Consider the following 19393-nt stretch of genomic DNA (forward strand, 5'->3'; position numbering starts at 1 on the left):
CCATGACAGTGCAGAATCCACTGTGACCTAAAGGAACTTTTCGATAAGCTGATGATTTACCATGCTGTGATATCATCCACCTCAGCCTCGCCGAAGGTGCTACTCTTCGCGAGCTTGGTCACACTCGCAACGGCGGCAGCTCCTTCCGCCGTTTTCTGGGCCATGATGTCTGGCAGCACTTCGTGGAAAAACTCGACAATGTAACGGTTGACTTGTTCAAATTGCAAAAGGAAAGCGTCGTGGCCCTCCGGGCTATCAATGCGTTTGAGTCGTGAATCGGGAATGCCTGCCGCGATCTCCTGCTGCTCCGCAAAGGTAAAGAGACCGTCTGTTTCAATTCCAATAACGAGGGTGGGCTGTTGAATTTGAGACAGAGCCTCCCGAACAGGATCGTCCGAATCCGGACTTGCACGATGCCGGGACACATCATGGGTGTCAAGCTTTCGAGTAATCGCGATATAGCAATTGGCATCAAACCGCTTGACAAATTTCTCTCCCTGGTACCGCAGGTAGGACTGAGCTGAGAAGTAGGTTGCTGGTCGCGATCGGCCCGAATTGGGGGGAGTCGGCCCCGACAGGATCTTGGTACCGGAGAATTGGGGGTCCATATACTGGACCTCCTCCACCTGCGGGACTGGTGAGTGCTGTCGGCTCTCGGGACGCGATGAGCCACCGCGATGGCCATCATTATGAATCGCCCAGTGCTCATTGTTCGGAGGAGTTGGCGCCTTCTCGACGCCGTTGATATTTTGCTTCTTGGATGGATCCGGCACGTTACGGCCAAAGCGGGACTCGAACGAGTTGCGACTGCGGTATGTGAGCAAGGCCGACATGCGGGCTGCTCCTAGACCAGCCGAGGGGGGGTCATCGAAGGGATAATATCCGTCGTCGTACTTCGGGTCACAGTAGATGCTCTGTCTCTGCGCCTCGCCCCAGCTGATGCACCACGCGGAATGGCGTGCAGAGGTCGCAATTGGCACAATGCACCGAACATAGTCCTTTCCGAAATAGGCATACTCGAGGGTAAGCATACCTCCCATGGAACCACCAACCACAGCTGCAATCTGCTTGACACCGAGATCATCCAGCACAAGTCTGTGGATATTTACATCATCACGAACAGTGGTGAGGGGGGAATTCCGGGCCATAAGGGCCATTTTCAGGCTTGCCGTCCTTGTATGTCACGGCGCTGGCGCTTCCATAAGGACTACCAAGACTGTTGAAGCAGACCACGAAGAATCGAGAGACATCAAAAGCCTGACCGGGACCACCAAGCAAAGGACCCCACCAGTCTGCAACATCGGCACTTCCACTGAGGGCATGGCAGATTACCAGGGCATTATCTGCCGTGGGCGACAGTACACCTCTAGTGGTATAAGCTACAGGAACATTGTGTAGTGTCACGCCGGATTCGAGGGTGAAGGATGGGATAACCGCGATTGACTGCTCATCAATCAATGCGCCAAACGGGTTCTCAGGTTGTGAATCGACTCTCTCTACGGGATTTAGTAGCCGTTTAGGTCAATTGAGGGGAAAGGGGCATAAACTGACGGAATTTCGCAGGAGAAACACTAGCTTGGTCGACCATGGTGTTTATCGACTGTTGAAGAATAATGTGGAAAGAAAAGAAGAGGAAGGGTTAAAATATTCCATCCCGCAAAATGAGTCAAGCCACTTACAAAGTAAAGGCGGTGAGTTGACGCCCCACTGATTTATAATTTTTTTAATCAAAATCTCTGATCCAACTCACTTCTTCTCATCAACACCACCGCCTCAATTCAATTTCTATCCATCTTTCCACCCACAATCATACACAATGGCCAAGGTTAAGAATTCTAGCGAAAACATTTCCTCCCGTCTTGCCCTTGTGATGAAGTCTGGCAAGGGTGAGTTTTACCATCAATTCTGCAGGTCCAAATAATTAACTGACGCGCTCCAGTCACCATGGGATCCAAGTCTACCATGAAGACCCTCCGCAACGGTAAAGCCAAACTAGTCCTCATCGCCGGAAACTGCCCTCCCCTCCGCAAGTCCGAGCTCGAATACTACGCTATGCTCGCCAAGACTCCTGTCCACCACTTCAAAGGAAACAACGTACGTCGACCCTTTCCAAGCCAATACCCTTCGGGGCTGTTGCAGCTGGAAGCCAGCTTTGCTACTCTGAGAAGAAGTTGGCTTGTCCGCTTTGGAGGGTGAAGTTGCTCAGCGATGGGATCTCCTATGAGATCCCGGAGAGCGAATTAACTAATACCCGTATAGATTGAACTCGGAACTGCTTGCGGTAAGCTCTTCCGATGCTCCAGCATGGCTGTCCTTGATGCTGGTGACTCGGACATTCTTACCCACGGACAGTAAATGTGCCATGTCCTCGCGTGGGCACTGTCGGGATAAACAGACCTAACAAAATTGATGATTTATGAGATTCCGGGTCTTACTATTACCCAAATATGGAAATCAACACATTATAAGTAGTGTGGATTGCTAAGATTGACGGCATTTGCGGTCAGATCAGTCATAGCTTAGGAATAAATGAAGCCCGTTTCCTTGGCAAATACTTAGTATGTCTAGTAAGCTAAAGAATTTTACAAATCTTGTAATGTAATAGGGTTTATTGTTATGGCAATATTAGATTCAGTAAGACACTCTGTTAGGATCTGAAAGGTGAACGTTTTCGCTCCTTTTTGTTCATATCAGTACCATATCAGAGGCCGACAGCCTCTACCTGGAGAGAACCTGTTTGGACAGGACCTGTAGGCCCCTCATTCACTCTCTGCTTTAATGTTCGTAAAATGTCGTCAATTCCTTCCACCTGATCACTCATCTCCCGGAGCTTGTGGTACAAAGCAACCAGAGCCTCATATTTAGCGGTGGCCAACTTCCACACGGCACTTTGATTATCCCCAGCACCGCCTGCCACGAATTCTCCATACGACCGTGGCGGCTTAAAAAGATAGGGTAGAACTGTAGTGAGAGCCGGTGGTGTGAGGACAGCCCATGGTCCAGAGATTGGGAGTCGTCCACCAACGGCCGGGGAGAGTTGTCCCAAGCTTTCTTCTGACGGTAGTGGGAATCGTGACGATGTGTCTGAAGTGGGAGTTGCCGGCAACGGTTGCCAGTTAGCCTCAATGACGGATTTTATAAAGTTGACAGCAGCCAAAGCGACATCTTTCATCGCCACGATATCGGCGGCAGCAACTACATCGGTCCAGAAAGTCGGATGCTCATTCAGGTAGCTGAAGTAGAGTATGCGCGCAGAAGCAGCCTCGTGGTGCCAGCTCGTCGGAATTTGGCCAGTAGTCAGATCCGTGGAGTCAGAGATTGCCGCCTGCGTTGGCCCATGAAAGATTTTTCCAAGAACATCCAAGGCTTCTTCGTTCGGAGGATTGGTGGGAATTATTAGCAGGGGATTCGTGTCGTTCTTTCCAGCTTCCACAAGCAGAACTCGAGGAAGTGAAGCTAGGATGGCCAAATGGCCAGTAGGTACTTCTCCATGTGCCCACTGTGTGGCAGGGATGGCTAGAGCTCGCCCAATACGCGAAATAAGGTTGTCTAGCAAGGTAGAAGGGCTCGTCAGCAGATGGTTGGGGTATAACTGAGCATATCTAGCCACATATGCCATAATAGGACCAGAAAGGTAGATCAAGTCCATGGGATCAAGTTTCGATTCATCAAGGTAGTACTCCAGCACTTTGAAATGTAGCTTCTCTGAGATCAGAAAGTCAAGCGCAGGTGATGAGAGAGTTGAAGCAGACTGAACATAACCCTGGGCACTTAGACCTGGAGAATCTATTTCGAGCAGCTCTCGATAAAAGCTAAGGAGTGTCATATGCATCAACACGTCGCTGGAGTCGATCATCTGGCACGCAGCAAAATGGAGAATATTCTTGCTCGCGTACTTTTCCTCGACGTCTGGCACTTGGGACTTTGAAATGAGATCCCAGCGCAAGCCGCCTACCTTGACCAGGAGACTCATTAGCCGTCCCTGGGCAACGGTCCGTTCGCGCCTGGAGAGCTCTCCCGGCGCATCGTCTTTAAGACTGCATAGCCCGAACAGAAGGCCGTAGATATCCTTATCTGTGAATATTCTTCTCCATAGAAGGCCTTGTCCTGTGCGTCCTTCGTTACGAGAGTTTTCATAGTCGCCATTTTCGAGGGGGCTAGCTAGGTCTACCTCTAACATAGCCCACAGCGCATCGAGTGCGGCCTGAGCAACTGCCGTGGAGGATGTTGACAGCCAGAGTTCGAAGAGTGAGGCAACCAACCCAGAGTCTGTTGCAACGATAGCAGCATCACTAGATGTCTGACCTGCCTTAGATAGCAAAGATAAAGTGACAAGGTTTATGGGCGGCCAAGGAGCCTTCAAGCCGGCGACGAGGTCGATGGGCGGCTTGATGGAGCGGAGATCGGCGAAGCTGAAGTAAAGGGTAGCCCTGATGGCTAGGTCAGTGAGAGGCGTCGGATCCTCTTGTAAGATAGGCAGAAGCGTTGAAATCTGAGATAGCAGAGTGGCGGCAACAACAGGAGGCGTATTTTCAACAAGTTGAAGCTTCAGTCGGTCGATCAGGGCAATATCGAGAGATATAGATGGATCCTCCTGGAGCTTAGCCAGATGTTCTTTGACTGCATCAAAAGTAGAAGGGATGGCCATGATGGCCGAGTACAAACTTAAAGCTTTTAGTAGCTCTTATATCGAAGGTGAGATTGTTTATATACAATAGCGGGGAAAGCTCTCCTGATAGCCTATTTAATAAGGCACACATACAAACCAGTCAAACATGACCGCATCGCCAATATCTAGACCATCTTAATGTTATCTTCTCCGCATGCATCTTCACCTTGATTAATTCCAGACTTTATAATGTCGCTACCGTCTCTCATTTCCCATAAGTCTTCTGACTCCGGACTACAAATTCATCTTCATCCTCTTGTGCTTCTCACTATCTCCGATCACATCACCAGACATGCCGCACGACACCAGGAAGGTCCCATCCTCGGCGCCCTCTTTGGCCAACAAAACGGACAAGTGATAACGCTTGAGAATGCCTTCGAATGTCCCACCAAAAGCGATTCTAATGGTCAAGCCCTCATCCCAGAGCCATGGTTTGCAGAGAGAGTGCAGCAGTGTTAGTAACCTAACCCAATAATTGTGGCTCCAAAGTATTTACCCACTCTACAGTCAAGGACGTGTACAAAGATCCCCCTCTCGAAATAGTGGGTTGGTGGACAGCCGCCGCTCCATCAGGTCCTGATGCCTCGCATCTACCAATTCACCGGCAAATCCTCCAAGATTACAACGATTCAGCTGTAATCCTGGCATTTCACCCCGAACAACTCCAACAGTCCCGATCGCAAGGCGCACGACTTCCCTTGACTATCTATGAAAATGTACTCGAGGGAGATGATGCTACTGATGGGGACAAGGAAATGCAAATCGACGGCGAGGAGTTGGCGCAAAAGATACGTTTCCGAGAACTGCCATATACCGTTGAAACTGGAGAAGCTGAGATGATTGGCGTTGATACTATTGCCACTGGATCTGGAACCGCTGCTTGGCATGGAATACAGTCCACTACTACAGACCAAACCTATGAAAACCAAAGTCCATTTGAGACGGGCGAGCAGGCACTGTCTCAGGAAGAAGAGAGTTGTAGGTCTCTCAGTACACCTACCGATATTGAAATTTCTAACATGAATCCAGTAATTGCAAACCTCAGCACCCGCCTCAATGCTGTCCGCACACTCCAGTCTCGCATTTCCCTTATCAAATCTTACGTTACCAGCATTTCAGAATCCAACAATGCCGACACTCCTCTGCCGCATTCTATCCTTCGCAATGTCAATTCGCTCATATCAAATCTTGCCATTCTCTCACCTTCTGACGAGAGCACATTCTCCATGGAAGTTATCTCACAAAATAATGATGTTATGCTCGCATCGCTTCTCGGGAAAATGGGCGAGGTTCTTCAAACTACCCTTGAGATGGATGTCAAGGCGTCCATCGTCAATCAGGCCAACCAGACCAGTCAGTCCAGTCTTCGTGCCAATAAGGCTTTCGATGATGAACTTCGTCGTAACCCTCATCTCAGATGAAAACAGGAAGAAAAAGGAAGGGCACAAAGTATAAGGCGATATCAAGTATAATTCAAACCATGCATTCCCCTTTCCAGATTCAAAAAAAAAATTAATTTATGACATTCCTGACATCCACAGAAAGACAAAAATCAAGACAATAAACCCATTTGGATTTAGCAGAAGACTTTATTAAACACTGTTCAAGACTTTATTCACAGATTGTAAAATAGGCCCCATATTCCGGAGAGGGATTTTTACTCTCCTGCGCGGGACATTCTTGGCTGAGGGCTTTGAAAAGGAGACCGTAGTAGCATAACACAGTGAGAAATTTATCAGTCAAATAAATAGCTAAATATTTAACTATTTACCTAAATAGTTAGTGATAGTTAACTACTCAGTCCTGGTAAAAAATGTAGTAACAATACTATGGTATCTAATAGTTATAATGTTGTTTATCTGCCTAACTTTTAAGTCAAATTGATTTCTATCTCTTATTCAGGTGATATAGCCTCTCTCATACTACCGAGTAATACCTTCCTGTCATATGCATTTATGAAGGATCTAGAATGGTATTAGGAGCATTGCTTTCCAACCAGGGCTGTTAGATATTTACACTATGGCCAATCTTCTATTTCATATCCGGGGATTACCAGTACATCCAATATTAGACTAGCACAAATTTTATTCAGTATGAATAACTGCACACAGTTCTCTCCTTGTTTTTCTTCTTTCTTCATCATACTCATCAAACTATCCAATTATACACCAAAAAATGGTCGCTTATGGGCTTTCATATATCGGCCAAGACATTTACGGCCATGAAGCCCAAAAGTATATCCCTCAAATTGGATTAGATGTCCATGCAACCGTTCTCTCCTTCAACTCCCGAACTGTCATTACTCAAAAGTTCTTGAATCCCTTATCAACCCCCATCACAGAGCTTTCATATGTCTTCCCTCTGTACGATAGCAGCAGCATCGTTGGCTTTACTTGCTCCGTCGGCAACACAGTGTTGCAAGGTCGAGTGAAGTCGAAGGATGATGCCAACAAGACATACCAACAAGCAGTCGATCAAGGGAAAATCGCCGCTATTCTCGATCAGGCAAATTACGCTTCTGACGTCTTCAAGACCCGCGTGGGAAATGTGCCCGCTGGAGGAACAGTTGATGTCAAGATTACTCTTGTTTCTGAGTTGAAACAGGATATCCAAACGAATGGACCAAGATATACTGTCCCATGCTCAATCGCACCCCGATACGGTGGAAATCAGGACATCCATACATCCTCTACCAATGTCGTCCTTAAAAAGACTTCAATAAAAGTTGATTTCATCCTCGAGAAGAGTGTTGTCATTCGTAGTATCCAGTCGCCCAGTCACCCCATCCAAGTCGATGTTGGCCGCACATCAACCATGTCAGAATCTACATTCCAGCCTTGTTTTGCATCTGCAAAGCTTCGCGAGAACCTTGCCATCGATTCAGATTTCGTTCTGACCGTCAAATCATCCACAGCGGACACGCCTGTTGCTCTCCTCGAAACCCATCCTACCATTCCGAATCAACAAGCACTGATGGTTTCCTTGATGCCAAAGTTCAATCTTCCCCCACATGCCCCAGAAATCGTTTTTGTCATCGACCAAAGTGGAAGTATGTACGATAAAATACCCACTCTCAAGTCAGCTTTGGAGATTTTCCTCAGATCGCTGCCAGAGGGGGTGTACTTTAACCTCATATCCTTTGGATACGATCACTATACCCTCTGGGATCGGAGCCGAGAGTTAAACGAAGCAAGTCTCAACGAAGCACTCACATACATCCAGTCGGTCAATTCCAACTTGGGTGGCACGGATATCCTTACTCCTCTCAAAGCGGCAGTGAGAAAGCGTGATGTAACCAAAGACCTCGAACTATTGCTTCTGACTGATGGAGAAGTCGACAACCAGCGTGAAGTATTCAATTTCCTCGATCAGGCCGTCAAGCGAAACAATACCAGGGCTTTCGCGCTTGGTATTGGAAACTGTGTCTCTCACTCCCTCATTGAAGGTGTTGCGCGAGCTGGAAATGGATTCTCTCAGACTGTGCTTGAAACCGAGGAATTGGATAGCAAAGTCGTTCGCATGTTGAAAGGCGCTTTGTTGCCTCGAATCAAGGACGCTACCTTAGAAATCGAGCTACAGCCCCTGGATACCGATTTCGAAACGCTTGAGCCAGTATCCCCCACCAGTACCATCACCTAGGGGGAGGAAGATCAGCGCAAGGCGCCTCAGAAGCCTATCTCACTGTTCGATAGCGAGCTGAAAGAGCCCAGCCCCATTACATCAGTCAAGGAACCTCTTCCTGAGCTGACCATCCCAAGAGTGCTCCAAGCCCCAACCCAAGTTCCTCGGCTGTTCCCACTCGTTCAAACAACAGTTTATGTCCTTCTTGCTCCCATTTCTGGTCCTCTGCTTGAGAAGATCATACTTCGAGCAACCAGCAAGCATGGCCCACTTGAGTTGGAAATTCCCATTCAACACATCGGCCAAGGTGAAACAATTCACCAGCTAGCTGTGAAAAAAGCTACTCTGGAGCTTGAAGAAGGCAGAGGATGGATCATGGAAGCCAAAGACTCCAAGGGGAAGCTCATCAAGAAGAGATATGCGAGCCAACTCGATGAACTCGCTCAACAGGAATGTCAGCGACTGGGAATCATGTTCCAAGTGCCTGGAAAATTCTGCTCATTTGTCGCTGCGGATGAGGCCGATGCTTTGCGGGCCATACCCATTGTTACAAAAGCTGCCAGTGCCTATCCTGCGGTGCAATATCAAGTAAGCCAGCTCAGACAGCTAAGTGCGAGGATCGGTCCTTCCAATAGTTATATTCAGCAAAGCCAGCCTTTTTTCGGTAGTGCTGCGAAAAGGATGCGTGGCGGGGATGCGCAATTTATGGGTACTCGCCTGGGTGAGAGCAGCCAGCGAAGTGGTCCATATTTACCCACAAGATCTAGTATGTTGGCAATCCAAATGACCTGAAGAGAGCCTGTTGAAGGGGGGTCACCATCTGGTCTGGCTTCCTTCAGATGCAGAACTAGAGCTGGTAGAAGAGGTGGAATCATCGGAGCAAGGGGAGGAGGCATGGGAGGAGGAAGAGGAGAAATCGGTAGCTCTCCCGGTCATTCAATGTTTTTAAATTGCGCCAACAGCTCAGATGAAGACTTGAAAGAATCCTCAGGTGAAGAAGAGGTACATTTTACACGAGCCCTCATCCGTCTCCAACGATTTGCTGGATCCTGGAAACTGGATAAAGATTTCTTCGAGGCACTCAAACTTGACGAGAAGAGCACCTGTGCTAAGCTGGAGACAGAATTCAAACAGCTTTACGGTGAGAGTGTCGCTCTGTCGGACCGCTTCGATATCAAGTGTATCCTAGCAACCTCTCTCGCGGGAATCTTCCTTGAGAGTAGAGCTGCTGATTCAAAGAATGTTTGGGAGTTGGTCAAGGCCAAGGCTGATCGCTGGCTGGAGAGTTCTCTTGAGAAATTGGGAGAAAAAGACCGTGAGAAGGTCGGCAAGATGATGGATAGCTTAGTTTCGTTTTGCTAGTGTTGTGTTGTCCACCTGGACAGCACACCTTTGCTTTATTATTTTATTACTAGGAGATGAATAAGAATGGAAATCAACCTCCCCATCTGGTCTTTGAGCCTTGTAATCTGTCTGAAATACATATATACATATATACACCTAGATAAATCTAGATATTCATGAGTGTGGGGGAACGAAGGGGTCTTTTTGATAAACAATCGAGGAAAAGTGTTACTGTACATTATTAGTACATATGCATGTCAACTGAAAAACAGATAAAAAGCGATTCAACTCCAAGGCTGAACATTCAGCATAGAGAATTTGAAAAAGAACATGCCAACAGGTAAATCCAGCGGGTATTCAATAGCGGAAAAAGAGATAGAAAAGAACAGCCAAACTAAATTTATGAATAATGCTCGTGGGTAACATGCAGTCGACGGCATCTCGTTCCAGATAGACTAGGCCACCAGAAACATCAGGACTGATCCGACGTTCTATGAGTCGTGAAGGATGTTCTTAGTTTTATGAATCATGAATGTGGTCATAGATCATATGGGGCGATGGTTTTCATGCCCGTATGGGGGTGGTGGTGGCGGTGGCTGAAAAGGGTCTGGCATCGGCATAGGAACCTGCTCACGAAGAGGAGTTTCTTGCGAGTAATTATGCTCATGTTCAACGGCATCGTGGGAAATGTATGCAGTGTTTTCGTGCTCGATTCCGTCATACGGCGAAGGACCATGTGAGTAGAAGCGGCTTTGAGTCTCATAGAGATTTTCATCAGAATCGTTTGCCCACGGAGAATTACCATAATGCGGTCCCTCCGGGTTAGACTGGGCATTGGAGAGGAGGACTGCGCCTTCTTCACCTGGGACACCGTAGCTGGTGCCAGACCCTGTAGTGGCAGCGCCTCCGTACGCTGTCCCTTGCACGAGGGGTCCGGAATCGGAGTGGTGCAGGCCAATGGCTTCGTGGTTCGTTTGATAGCTGGAGTCTTGCAAGCGCTTCTTGCGACCCACGAACAACCATCGTGCACTTCGACCAACAGCCTTCAGTAGGTCAAGTGGGTTCATGGCATCGACAATAGCCTTGACGCCAAAGCGTCCGCCCATATAGGCTGCTTTGCCATTGCCGTAAAAATCGGTCACTTCACCTGTCGGGGACACAGTAGCGTACCGTCTCCAGGAGAATGCCCAGATGTGTAGAATAGAGAAAATAAACATTTCAATGTTAATCAGCAGCTCCGGAAGGCTATATTTCACATCAATCATTGAAAGCTTCTTGGTTGCTGTTATGGCGCCGCCTGAGACCAGCAAACTGATCAAGGTCTGGAGTAGATAATTATCAACAGAGAATACAAAATTAAGTGGAGGGAAAGAAACTAACCGTTTGCCAGAAAGAAAGGAAAATGACCAATTTGATCGAGATGATCTTCAACAAGGGACGGTGCTCTTTGATGTCCTTGTTGATTTGCGAATAGAACTGAATCAAGCAGTACATAGCGATTGACACGCAAACCGACTCAATGACAAGGACCTATTCAGGGTTAATTGGCTTGGTTATATCAAGTCAGGCAATAAGATGATATTTACCCAGATATGCGCAAAGGCCGGGTTCAGCGACTCTTCGCAATATGTATCGGTAGCCTGCGTCACGACAGCAACTATGGTCAACAGTACACGACACAGACAGTATTGGAAAACGCCAGCCCAGATGATCTAGCGACACATTCCCATTAGCTTTCATCTCTCGTGACTGTACATTCCAGCGATCTGTCTCACGTTAAACCAGGTAAGTCCACTGCGCGGAGTCCGCCACGCGCCGCGCGGTCCAAAGCAGCACCTCCACTTCTGAAACCAGTTCAATGGAAAGAGCCAGTCGTTGGGATGAATGCCCCGGAAGTAGTCCTTTTGACTATGCAAGTCCGGCGCAAGATAACTGCATAGGAGGGAGAAGAACGCCGATATAGCGAATGCTTCGTAGCAGTTACCGAGGACCGTGAAATAGACGGAGTAGTTGTATTTCCAGATACTCAGAAACGCAACAATTGAGTAAACAGGGACCATAACTAGAATGCGGATGATACTGTTCAAAATAAATAACCGGTCAGTTCGGATCATAACGGGGGGCTCGGAACAAGATGTAACTCACTGTCGCTGCTCGACTGGTTTGCTGTAGTGTGTAGCGTGGGCCATAATCAAGTATGCAGATACTAAACATGCAGCAAGAGCGCAGGCACCACCCAAGACGAGACTCAGGTGGTGAAATGTGAGGCCGCCATCCCAAAGAGCTTCCTCGGAGACTGCTATGAGTTAGTTGGTTGTCGCGAAGAATTCAGGGGAATTGTAATATACTCTTTAAATGCTCCTGAGTGGCATTACACACTGGCCAGCCCATACTGGCTAGCGTGGGAAAGTCGCGACAGATATGAAGGTGAGTGGGAAGGGGAAGATTAGCGCCTATCTTATTTTCGGGGGTCTCTTTTACTATTATCTTATCCGCGCGGATCAACAGGCAAGGAATGTTGCAAACAACAGGACAAAAAGACAAAAAGAGAGTAAGTTGTTTTAGCCACGTTAGTTCTGCCGATCCTTGTCTCGAGATTACCTTGTTTTAGTAGGTCTTACGGCGTACGTTTCGGCTTCTTTTTTCACAGCCACAATATTAGGCCAAAATTAGTATCATAATCTGAAATTCAAAACTACTATCCTACATGCTCAGTTCTATTGGTATACTTTTTCATACATTCGTTTCTCAATCCTGATTCTCGGCCTCTTCTTTTTTGGAAAATATATGTTTTCCTGAGGCTCTTCATTTGCTTCGTTTGGTTCGGAACTCAACGTCCGCCACGCTTGCCTCCATGGCCTCCACGGCGGCCTCGGCCTCGCATTGAAATATTGTTGCGTCGAGCTTGAGCTCCATACTCTGGGCCGTTATCCACGAAGAAGTCGTCATCTTCAAAGGTAATACGGCGAGTCTCGTCACCACCACGGCGTGAAAAGGTTCCTTTGGAAAGCAACTCATCAAACTGGTCCAGTCGCTTGTCGGCAACGCTACGGGGAACAGGGTGATAGTACAACATGGGCTTTGCGATTGTCGACTTGAAAAGTTCATTGAGAGGCTTGAAGCCTTCTTCCGGCTTCTCAGGCATTCTCACTTGATGAGTGCCCATGCCACGAATCGACATGCCGCGGGGACCAGTGGGTGGGGGGCGGTTGAATGCGGTATCGCGTGCGGGCCCCTGAGGGCCTGACTTAGAACCAATTTCAGCCAAAAATGCACTCGTTCCTTCGTCGGAAACGCGATATTGGACTTCGTAGCGGACAGGGGGACCTGCGCGGGACTGCGTCGAGTTTTCTTGGTTAATCCACTCGTCCATTTTGTCATCAGGAATGAAATCGACCGAGAGACTCTTGCGATTGCGCTCGTCGGGCCAAACAGCCCCATGGATGACATCCCGAACTCCGACTGCCACTTCCACGCCTTGGAAACGGACAAAGCAGTGGGTCTTGATGGAATCAAGGAAAAATTGCACCAACAACTCGGGAGTGGGAGTCACGTCCATTTGCGCGGCTGCAAGACTAATCAGGTGTTTGCGAAGCAAATCAGGCTGCATGGGGCGCATCAACCCTTCAATGTAAAGAGTCGAGGTAGGAGCATGCTTAGCGGGCTCTGAAGTTCCATGGTATGGAACACCCGAGCTGGGAGCCGACTCGGTCGAGGCAAAAAGACCTCGAAAGCGTGCATCACTTTTAGCAGCCGCCATTTGTCCCTGGTTTCCCGGCACATTGTGCTCCTGGGAGTGGTCCTTGGAGGATTCACCTCCCTCAGTGTGAACTGCCGGCGCAATCGCTTCCTCAGCTTTGAACTTCTTGTGAGCGATGGCTTCGGCCGTCGGGATGGGGCTCTGGCTACGGCGCTTCCGTTTCTGGTGATCCTCTAGGGCTTCTTGGGTGGGGACGGTAGTCGAGAATTTGGTGTCTGCTTCCGAAAGATGGGTAGCGGAGGGTGCAATTGACTCAACAGGCTTTGTGGTGACTGGGTTGAGAGTGTTCGCAATTTGTTCGCGATTTTCCGCAACTCGCTCGGGGGTATCCTGAACTGAATGCTCTAACGAGGGATACTCCGACATTTCAGTATCAGGCTGGGGGCCCGATTGGACTGATCCATCCGCAGTGGTAACAAGTGACATCTCAACATCCTTGCGATTCTGTTCGGCTAGGTCTTCAAGCTGAGTAGTATCAGGCTTGGGGCTGTTCTCAGAATTGGCTTCTGGCTCAGCTGCAGAGCTGGCTGGCGAATCATTTTTGTCGGCTTCGAGCAACTTATCGATAAACTGTTGCTTGAGGCGCAACCCGGTAAGAGGAATACCACGGCTCTTCAACTTCTCTTTTAGATCAGCCACCTTGAGTGGAGAATAATCCATGACGGGAGAAGAGTCCGCCATAATTGTGACGCATAAAATTGAAAAGTGAGAGATGTGAAGAAGAGAAGACGAAGAAAAGCAGAAGAAACGCGACTGAATGCGCGACAATGATGTAGGCCGCTAGCCGGATATAGTTTAGCGTGATTACATTAGCCGTGTAGTTGCGGCTAATCTGCATTCACTTTTTGAATATCTTCAATTTCCGCTTCTGATTATATACCTCATGGGCGCACGCCCAACAACTATATCATTCTAATACCAAATATATAATACAGCCATGTCACGGTTTGGTGGAAAGAAGGGCAAGAAGCTACCTGGTGCTGAATTTAGTTGGGAAGGTGACGCAGGTGGTGAGGCAGACAATGCTCCCACACCTTTATTCCCTGTAGGCTCTCACTCTCTTCACTCCACCATTTCCTGTTCTTGATCTAAACATGGAGGCTTACTATATTCTCACATATGTGGAGACCTATGTTATCCCAACTGGCCGCGTACTCAACCATCAAGAAAAAAATGAGGTAGCTTACTTCCGGAGTTTGCGCGAACAATTCCACGAGGGACCTTACTACTCGCTCCTCAAAGCTTCTGCGATAAATGCGAAAAAGGGCAGCACTGCCCGCGCCACCATGGATCCCTTCACCAGCATGCCCACTTATTCGGCGCGCTACCAGAAGAAACACCGCGTTGTTCCTCATATCAATCCCAAGGATCATGAATACAGTATATCTTCCTCCAAATACTTCAATTGACTATAATCACTAATTACAAATTTTTTTAACAGTCTTGAAATTCTTCCCCCGCAACCTCTGGCCCATCATCCAACCCAGCTTCCGACCCAATGGAGAAGCAAACTTCCAGTCTGCCGTTGGCACTCAAAAGCGTGGATTTGAAGACGACGAAGATGAAGGCCCCTCATTCAAGCTGCGCAAATCTAGCGATAGTGATAACGAGGATGATGTGAACAAGGGAGACGATGAGGAGGGAGCCGGAGATGGGGAGTTGTTAGATGGCGATGAGGATGCCGAAGAGGAGATTGAAGACAACGACTTTGAGGATGATGAAAATGAGATGGGTGGTGATTATGATGCTGAGCAATACTTTGACGCCGGTGGTGACGATGAAGAAGACTTTGGTGAGGGTGGAGGTGGCGATGAAGATACCTACTAGGGGCATTCCATTTGCCCTACCTGATACGAAGTATAATTAACAATATTCCCGAGGTACTCATACTCAAACAAGAAGCTCTCTAGGTTTGCAGCTCCATAACTTACATCCTAAGTATCTAACGAGCGCAGACGACTAACGTAACTAGTTATACATATCAATGGCGCTGTAGACTTCTAATTACTTGAAGTAAAACTTGGAACTCCAAACTCGTAATTATCTAGTTACAATCTGACTCTCAAGATTCACTCTGAACTGAGATGTAGAATACGAAAAACCTCCTACCGCATTTCATGACCACAAATATAATCTCCCTCGTTCTCCGATAATCAGCGCCTGGTGTAACGAATGGCCAAGGCACCGCGGAAGACCTCTCCTTGTCATTGACATGGTTTTTTATGTCAGCTTGATGTGAACAAGGTACAGAATCTGGATCTGAGCTGGGTCATATACCACATACTCACAGTGACCCAGACCCGACCCTCCAAATCCAGTTACTATACCAGCTTCAATGTTGGGCATCGTTAGACGATGGAGGTCTGAATGAACCTTTTTGCCAGCATTGCACCATTCTCGATGTGTGTATGTCCCTTGCATGAATCTGGACATAACATGGCCATATCTCTTGTGCTTAACTTGGTTGCTTTCGTCAAACTTGCCCCCAAGCTGGACATCGCAGAGCAGCATCAAAGCGTCTGTTCCGGCGGCCTGGCGACAAAAGCCAATCGACTTTCCCGCAAAGTCGGCGAAAAAGATTCCGGGATTTTTACCTTTGTACGCGGCTACTGAGTTGAAAGTCGGGTTGACTCGAAGGCCCTGGCCCAGAAGGCCGACGAAGTTGGTGCTCAATGATCCATGCCAAAGGAGTCGACGATCGCTTTGGACACCTTTATCTGGATCACAACTCCATTTCTCAATTCTCTTCTCTTCTCCTGGGCGCTGGATCCTGAAAATATTCAAGATCTGTAGACCGTTAGTGTCAACCAGTGCGTTAAATGGACATTTTGACTTTCGATATTTACCTTGGCGGGTTGATGGCGTTGCTGATTTATTGACCCATTGAAGTATTCTTGCAAGCCAGCGAATTCCTTCGATTTTTGATGAACTAATTCCAATTCAATGAATATCTCAAATATTAGGCAGGGACCTCTGGATCTACCTACCACAGGTCATTTTTTCCAAGCCCAGAACTCGATAAAGACGATGGACCTTGTCGAATGCGGACACAGACTCGTTCATGATTTCATGAGTCAGCCTCAGGTTGTTCAAGAATTGAAGGCAATCCCTCTCAGCAACGATCCATTTTTCGCGTTTTGACGAGGTGAAATCTGGCTGGTTGGCAGCGTAACCGTATGACTTGCCATTTGCCTGCTCGCACAGCATGTCTCTGTAACAGTCGCCCAGAATCCTCATCTGCTTTTTATCGAAACCCTTTTCACTTATTTCAGACATCTTCTTCAAGATTGCAAGTCCCATTCGCAGCTGATGCATGCTGGTAGACGGAGGTCGACCAATGGATACGCTGGCCATGACTTTCTGTATTCCAAAAGGGACAACAGCCCCAGCGTAACTCATAAGCCCATTGTAAATGACGCTGACTGCGTTTAATTGTTCCGTTGCAAGCTTCTCTTCAACAGTAGCTGGGAACTGAGTCCGTATATCGTCATAGCAGCACTCAAGATAAAGAAGCTTGTCTGTCCTGGGATTTTCGCCGCGTGATTTCCATGAAAGACCAGTTGCCTGCTCAAAGTACGTTTTGAACTTGTCCTTGGCTACTTTCAAATCATCACCCTCCTGCTCTTTGACCTCGTTCTTGATTTGTGCGCCCGCGGATGCTGTCTCAAGGATGCAGGTCTCATATCCGTCCGTCAAGTGGTTATGCAGGACCTGTATATGACAAACTGTCACCTCAGGTTTCTTGGCTGAAGATGTAGTGGATCCGATCAGTGTGGCATCCCAGGCTATTCCTGCCTTATCAACATAAACTGAAAAGTGTTCTGCATCAATTCATAGTGGTAAGCACTATGGCGTTTGCATCTAAATTAAATTTGATGGCGTGAATGAAATACTCACCTCCTTTTCCAAAGCGCTCATCCACTATGGCCGCCAAATATGGGTCAATAGACTCCAAATCCTTGTTCTTTTTAGCCGATATGATATGACTGCTTGGCTCGTCCTCCGACTTTCGCTTCAAGACCTTCGTCAAGCTCTTCCCAATCTTTGAGCTGCTGTCATCGGTTGACTCATCTGAGTCTTTCTTGAGGGTATACTTTTGAAGGAAGGATGTAGACAATCGAAAGCTTGCAGCATCCACCAACTTCTTCTTCTCAAGGCACGCGAGTAGCCAATCTATAGTGACAAACTCGCAGTTTTCGATTTTAGAGGCTTGTAGTACTGTCAAACGAATATTGATTGAGCCTTGAGCATATAAAAATGTACAAGATAGTCACTTACCCTTTTTCGACATCGTTTTGATAAGTTTCTGCGTCGATATAAGATGGGTGCATCTAATGAGCTCTTTGCCTTCGAACCCGGCGCCGAATTGTTCAGCCATCTTCTGAATACCAACTAAATTCAAGATTAAAATCTTCAGTTAGGTTTATTGGCCGGTATCAAAATCCACAGGCCATGGCTTTTGAGCTGACTTACCATGCTTATAGCATTGGATGTTGCCGCTGACAGCAACAACAACTCCATCAAGAAACTTCTCATTTGAACTCACGACAGGCTCAACCTTAGCCGTAGGCTCATCCCTAACCTCGGGCTCATCCCTAACCTCGGGCTCATCCCTAGCCTTGGGCTCATCCCTAACCTTGGGCTCATCCCTAACCTTGGGCTCATCCCCAACTCTGGGCTTCTTTTCCAAAACGTCTTCGATGACATGGGAAAGTTTGGCGCCCATCACAGAAGATACTTCCGCCATAGCTCACTTCTTGGGACAAAATTCAATGAGAGCGTATATTCACTCTCGAAGATGATGAATAAAGGAAGAGTGGTGTTGGATTTATGATGGAATGAAGGAGTACTGCCTTCTCACGGGGCTTAAGTATTGTTTGCCAGCTTTGACCTAGAAGGCAAGTTCCGAGTATTGAAAAGATTGTCTGGAATATTCCGGACGTTTTTCATCACTCTGGTCAAAGGTCACTTTTACATGAAAAGGGGAAGATTTTTCTAAGGATATGCATGTTATTTAAGTTACAATAGCAATAGACAAGTTGGCGATGGCCTAAGAGCTATTTAAGATCGAGATAAAAGATAGCAATACTAGCACAAAGCAGCATAAAATAAAAAATCAAGTCATCAATGAAGCAGAGCCACAAGTTCTTCCAAGAGGTGCAGTAGAGCCAGCCTTTTCGCCACAAGGAGAGATACCTCTTGCTATAGGCCTCTGGTGGCACGGATCATGTGAACCGATTAATTACTGTTGAAATAATTGAAAGCCAAAAGAGGACCTAAGTTGACCTCCTTCGACCATGTGTCAAAGTCATGACGCACGCGAGCCCACGTATTCAGATTCGGGCCCTCGGCAGGAGCAAACTTCTCAAATCCAGCAGGCTCCTCAAAGAGAAAGAAGGTATAGCGATGCGGAGCGCTACCAGGTGGTGGAGCCGGGCCAATATAGCTAGCAAAAGCCGGGGTGGTGATATCGAGAGTCTCACCAGAAACCTTCACGCCGGGCTGAACCCAGTGGATAATAGGACCAAGGATAGTCCAGGAAGGGAATGGAGCGTCTGTATCAAGACTGATGACCAGGTATGTCTTTTCGGGAGAAGCTCCTGCAAATGACATCTCAGGTGCTGGTTGAGCCTCTGCATATATCTGTTAGACATGTAGACAGGGCTCTAATAGATTATGAGAAGCGTACCATCTCGAGGGATAAATTGACCTGGTTGGATGTTTTCATGAGTTCCAACAGTCAGGCCAAGGATCTTGGAGGTGTCGGTCTCTATGAGAGAGAGAGCCTCCTTGAGAATTGATGCAGATGGAGCCATGATGAATTTTCAGGGTTCTAAAGGCTGGAATAAACAATTGAAAAGCAAGTTTGTAGTCGTGTGTAGTCCAAGATAGTAGTACGAAAACAAGTGGAACTAGCCGTTTTAGGATAGCTTTCCTGAAGGAATCGTACCATACGAAAGCATCCCTAACTATCAACAATGATCATCCCAAGGCGCGGT

General features: G+C 47.6%; 10 protein-coding genes across 10 annotated transcripts; 4 read left to right on the top strand and 6 right to left on the bottom strand.

Moving 5' to 3' along the window:
* Positions 1-56: 56 nt before the first annotated feature.
* Positions 57-1588, bottom strand: met2 (homoserine O-acetyltransferase; the record flags this gene model as incomplete). The annotated part of the gene is made up of 3 exons (XM_057203746.1): positions 57-1095; positions 1118-1496; positions 1552-1588. The coding sequence occupies 3 exons, from the start codon at positions 1586-1588 to the stop codon at positions 57-59; spliced, it is 1455 nt and encodes a 484-aa protein (XP_057067819.1).
* Positions 1589-1816: 228 nt separating this feature from the next.
* On the top strand, positions 1817-2355 carry N7495_001077 (60S ribosomal protein eL30; the record flags this gene model as incomplete). The annotated part of the gene is made up of 3 exons (XM_057203747.1): positions 1817-1886; positions 1940-2094; positions 2260-2355. 3 exons carry the CDS (start codon positions 1817-1819, stop codon positions 2353-2355), a joined length of 321 nt encoding a protein of 106 aa, XP_057067820.1.
* A 346-nt stretch (positions 2356-2701) lies between these two features.
* Positions 2702-4648, bottom strand: N7495_001078 (uncharacterized protein; the record flags this gene model as incomplete). Its single annotated transcript, XM_057203748.1, has 1 exon — positions 2702-4648. The coding sequence occupies one exon, from the start codon at positions 4646-4648 to the stop codon at positions 2702-2704; it is 1947 nt and encodes a 648-aa protein (XP_057067821.1).
* Positions 4649-4858: 210 nt separating this feature from the next.
* Positions 4859-6090, top strand: N7495_001079 (COP9 signalosome complex subunit 6; the record flags this gene model as incomplete). The annotated part of the gene is made up of 3 exons (XM_057203749.1): positions 4859-5123; positions 5177-5647; positions 5699-6090. The coding sequence occupies 3 exons, from the start codon at positions 4859-4861 to the stop codon at positions 6088-6090; spliced, it is 1128 nt and encodes a 375-aa protein (XP_057067822.1).
* Positions 6091-6844: 754 nt separating this feature from the next.
* Positions 6845-9652, top strand: N7495_001080 (VIT and vWA domain-containing protein; the record flags this gene model as incomplete). Its single annotated transcript, XM_057203750.1, has 3 exons — positions 6845-8281; positions 8324-9060; positions 9214-9652. The coding sequence occupies 3 exons, from the start codon at positions 6845-6847 to the stop codon at positions 9650-9652; spliced, it is 2613 nt and encodes an 870-aa protein (XP_057067823.1).
* Positions 9653-10179: 527 nt separating this feature from the next.
* N7495_001081 (OSTA/TMEM184 family protein) lies at positions 10180-12025 on the bottom strand (the record flags this gene model as incomplete). Its single annotated transcript, XM_057203751.1, has 6 exons — positions 10180-10956; positions 11015-11164; positions 11221-11346; positions 11410-11713; positions 11780-11930; positions 11983-12025. 6 exons carry the CDS (start codon positions 12023-12025, stop codon positions 10180-10182), a joined length of 1551 nt encoding a protein of 516 aa, XP_057067824.1.
* Positions 12026-12464: 439 nt separating this feature from the next.
* N7495_001082 (SAP domain protein) lies at positions 12465-14075 on the bottom strand (the record flags this gene model as incomplete). The annotated part of the gene is made up of 1 exon (XM_057203752.1): positions 12465-14075. One exon carries the CDS (start codon positions 14073-14075, stop codon positions 12465-12467), a length of 1611 nt encoding a protein of 536 aa, XP_057067825.1.
* Positions 14076-14331: 256 nt separating this feature from the next.
* On the top strand, positions 14332-15221 carry N7495_001083 (DNA-directed RNA polymerase III subunit C31; the record flags this gene model as incomplete). Its single annotated transcript, XM_057203753.1, has 3 exons — positions 14332-14439; positions 14495-14774; positions 14836-15221. 3 exons carry the CDS (start codon positions 14332-14334, stop codon positions 15219-15221), a joined length of 774 nt encoding a protein of 257 aa, XP_057067826.1.
* Positions 15222-15614: 393 nt separating this feature from the next.
* On the bottom strand, positions 15615-18141 carry N7495_001084 (putative poly(ADP)-ribose polymerase PARP; the record flags this gene model as incomplete). Its single annotated transcript, XM_057203754.1, has 6 exons — positions 15615-16181; positions 16241-16323; positions 16382-17203; positions 17292-17636; positions 17673-17786; positions 17868-18141. 6 exons carry the CDS (start codon positions 18139-18141, stop codon positions 15615-15617), a joined length of 2205 nt encoding a protein of 734 aa, XP_057067827.1.
* Positions 18142-18632: 491 nt separating this feature from the next.
* Positions 18633-19210, bottom strand: N7495_001085 (YbhB/YbcL family Raf kinase inhibitor-like protein; the record flags this gene model as incomplete). The annotated part of the gene is made up of 2 exons (XM_057203755.1): positions 18633-19027; positions 19084-19210. 2 exons carry the CDS (start codon positions 19208-19210, stop codon positions 18633-18635), a joined length of 522 nt encoding a protein of 173 aa, XP_057067828.1.
* Between the last annotated feature and the right edge of the window lie 183 nt (positions 19211-19393).

Source organism: Penicillium taxi, assembly GCF_028828555.1.
Source record: "Penicillium taxi strain IBT 34144 chromosome Unknown utg000001l_segment0_segment0, whole genome shotgun sequence".
NCBI classification, from domain to species: Eukaryota; Fungi; Ascomycota; class Eurotiomycetes; order Eurotiales; family Aspergillaceae; genus Penicillium; species Penicillium taxi.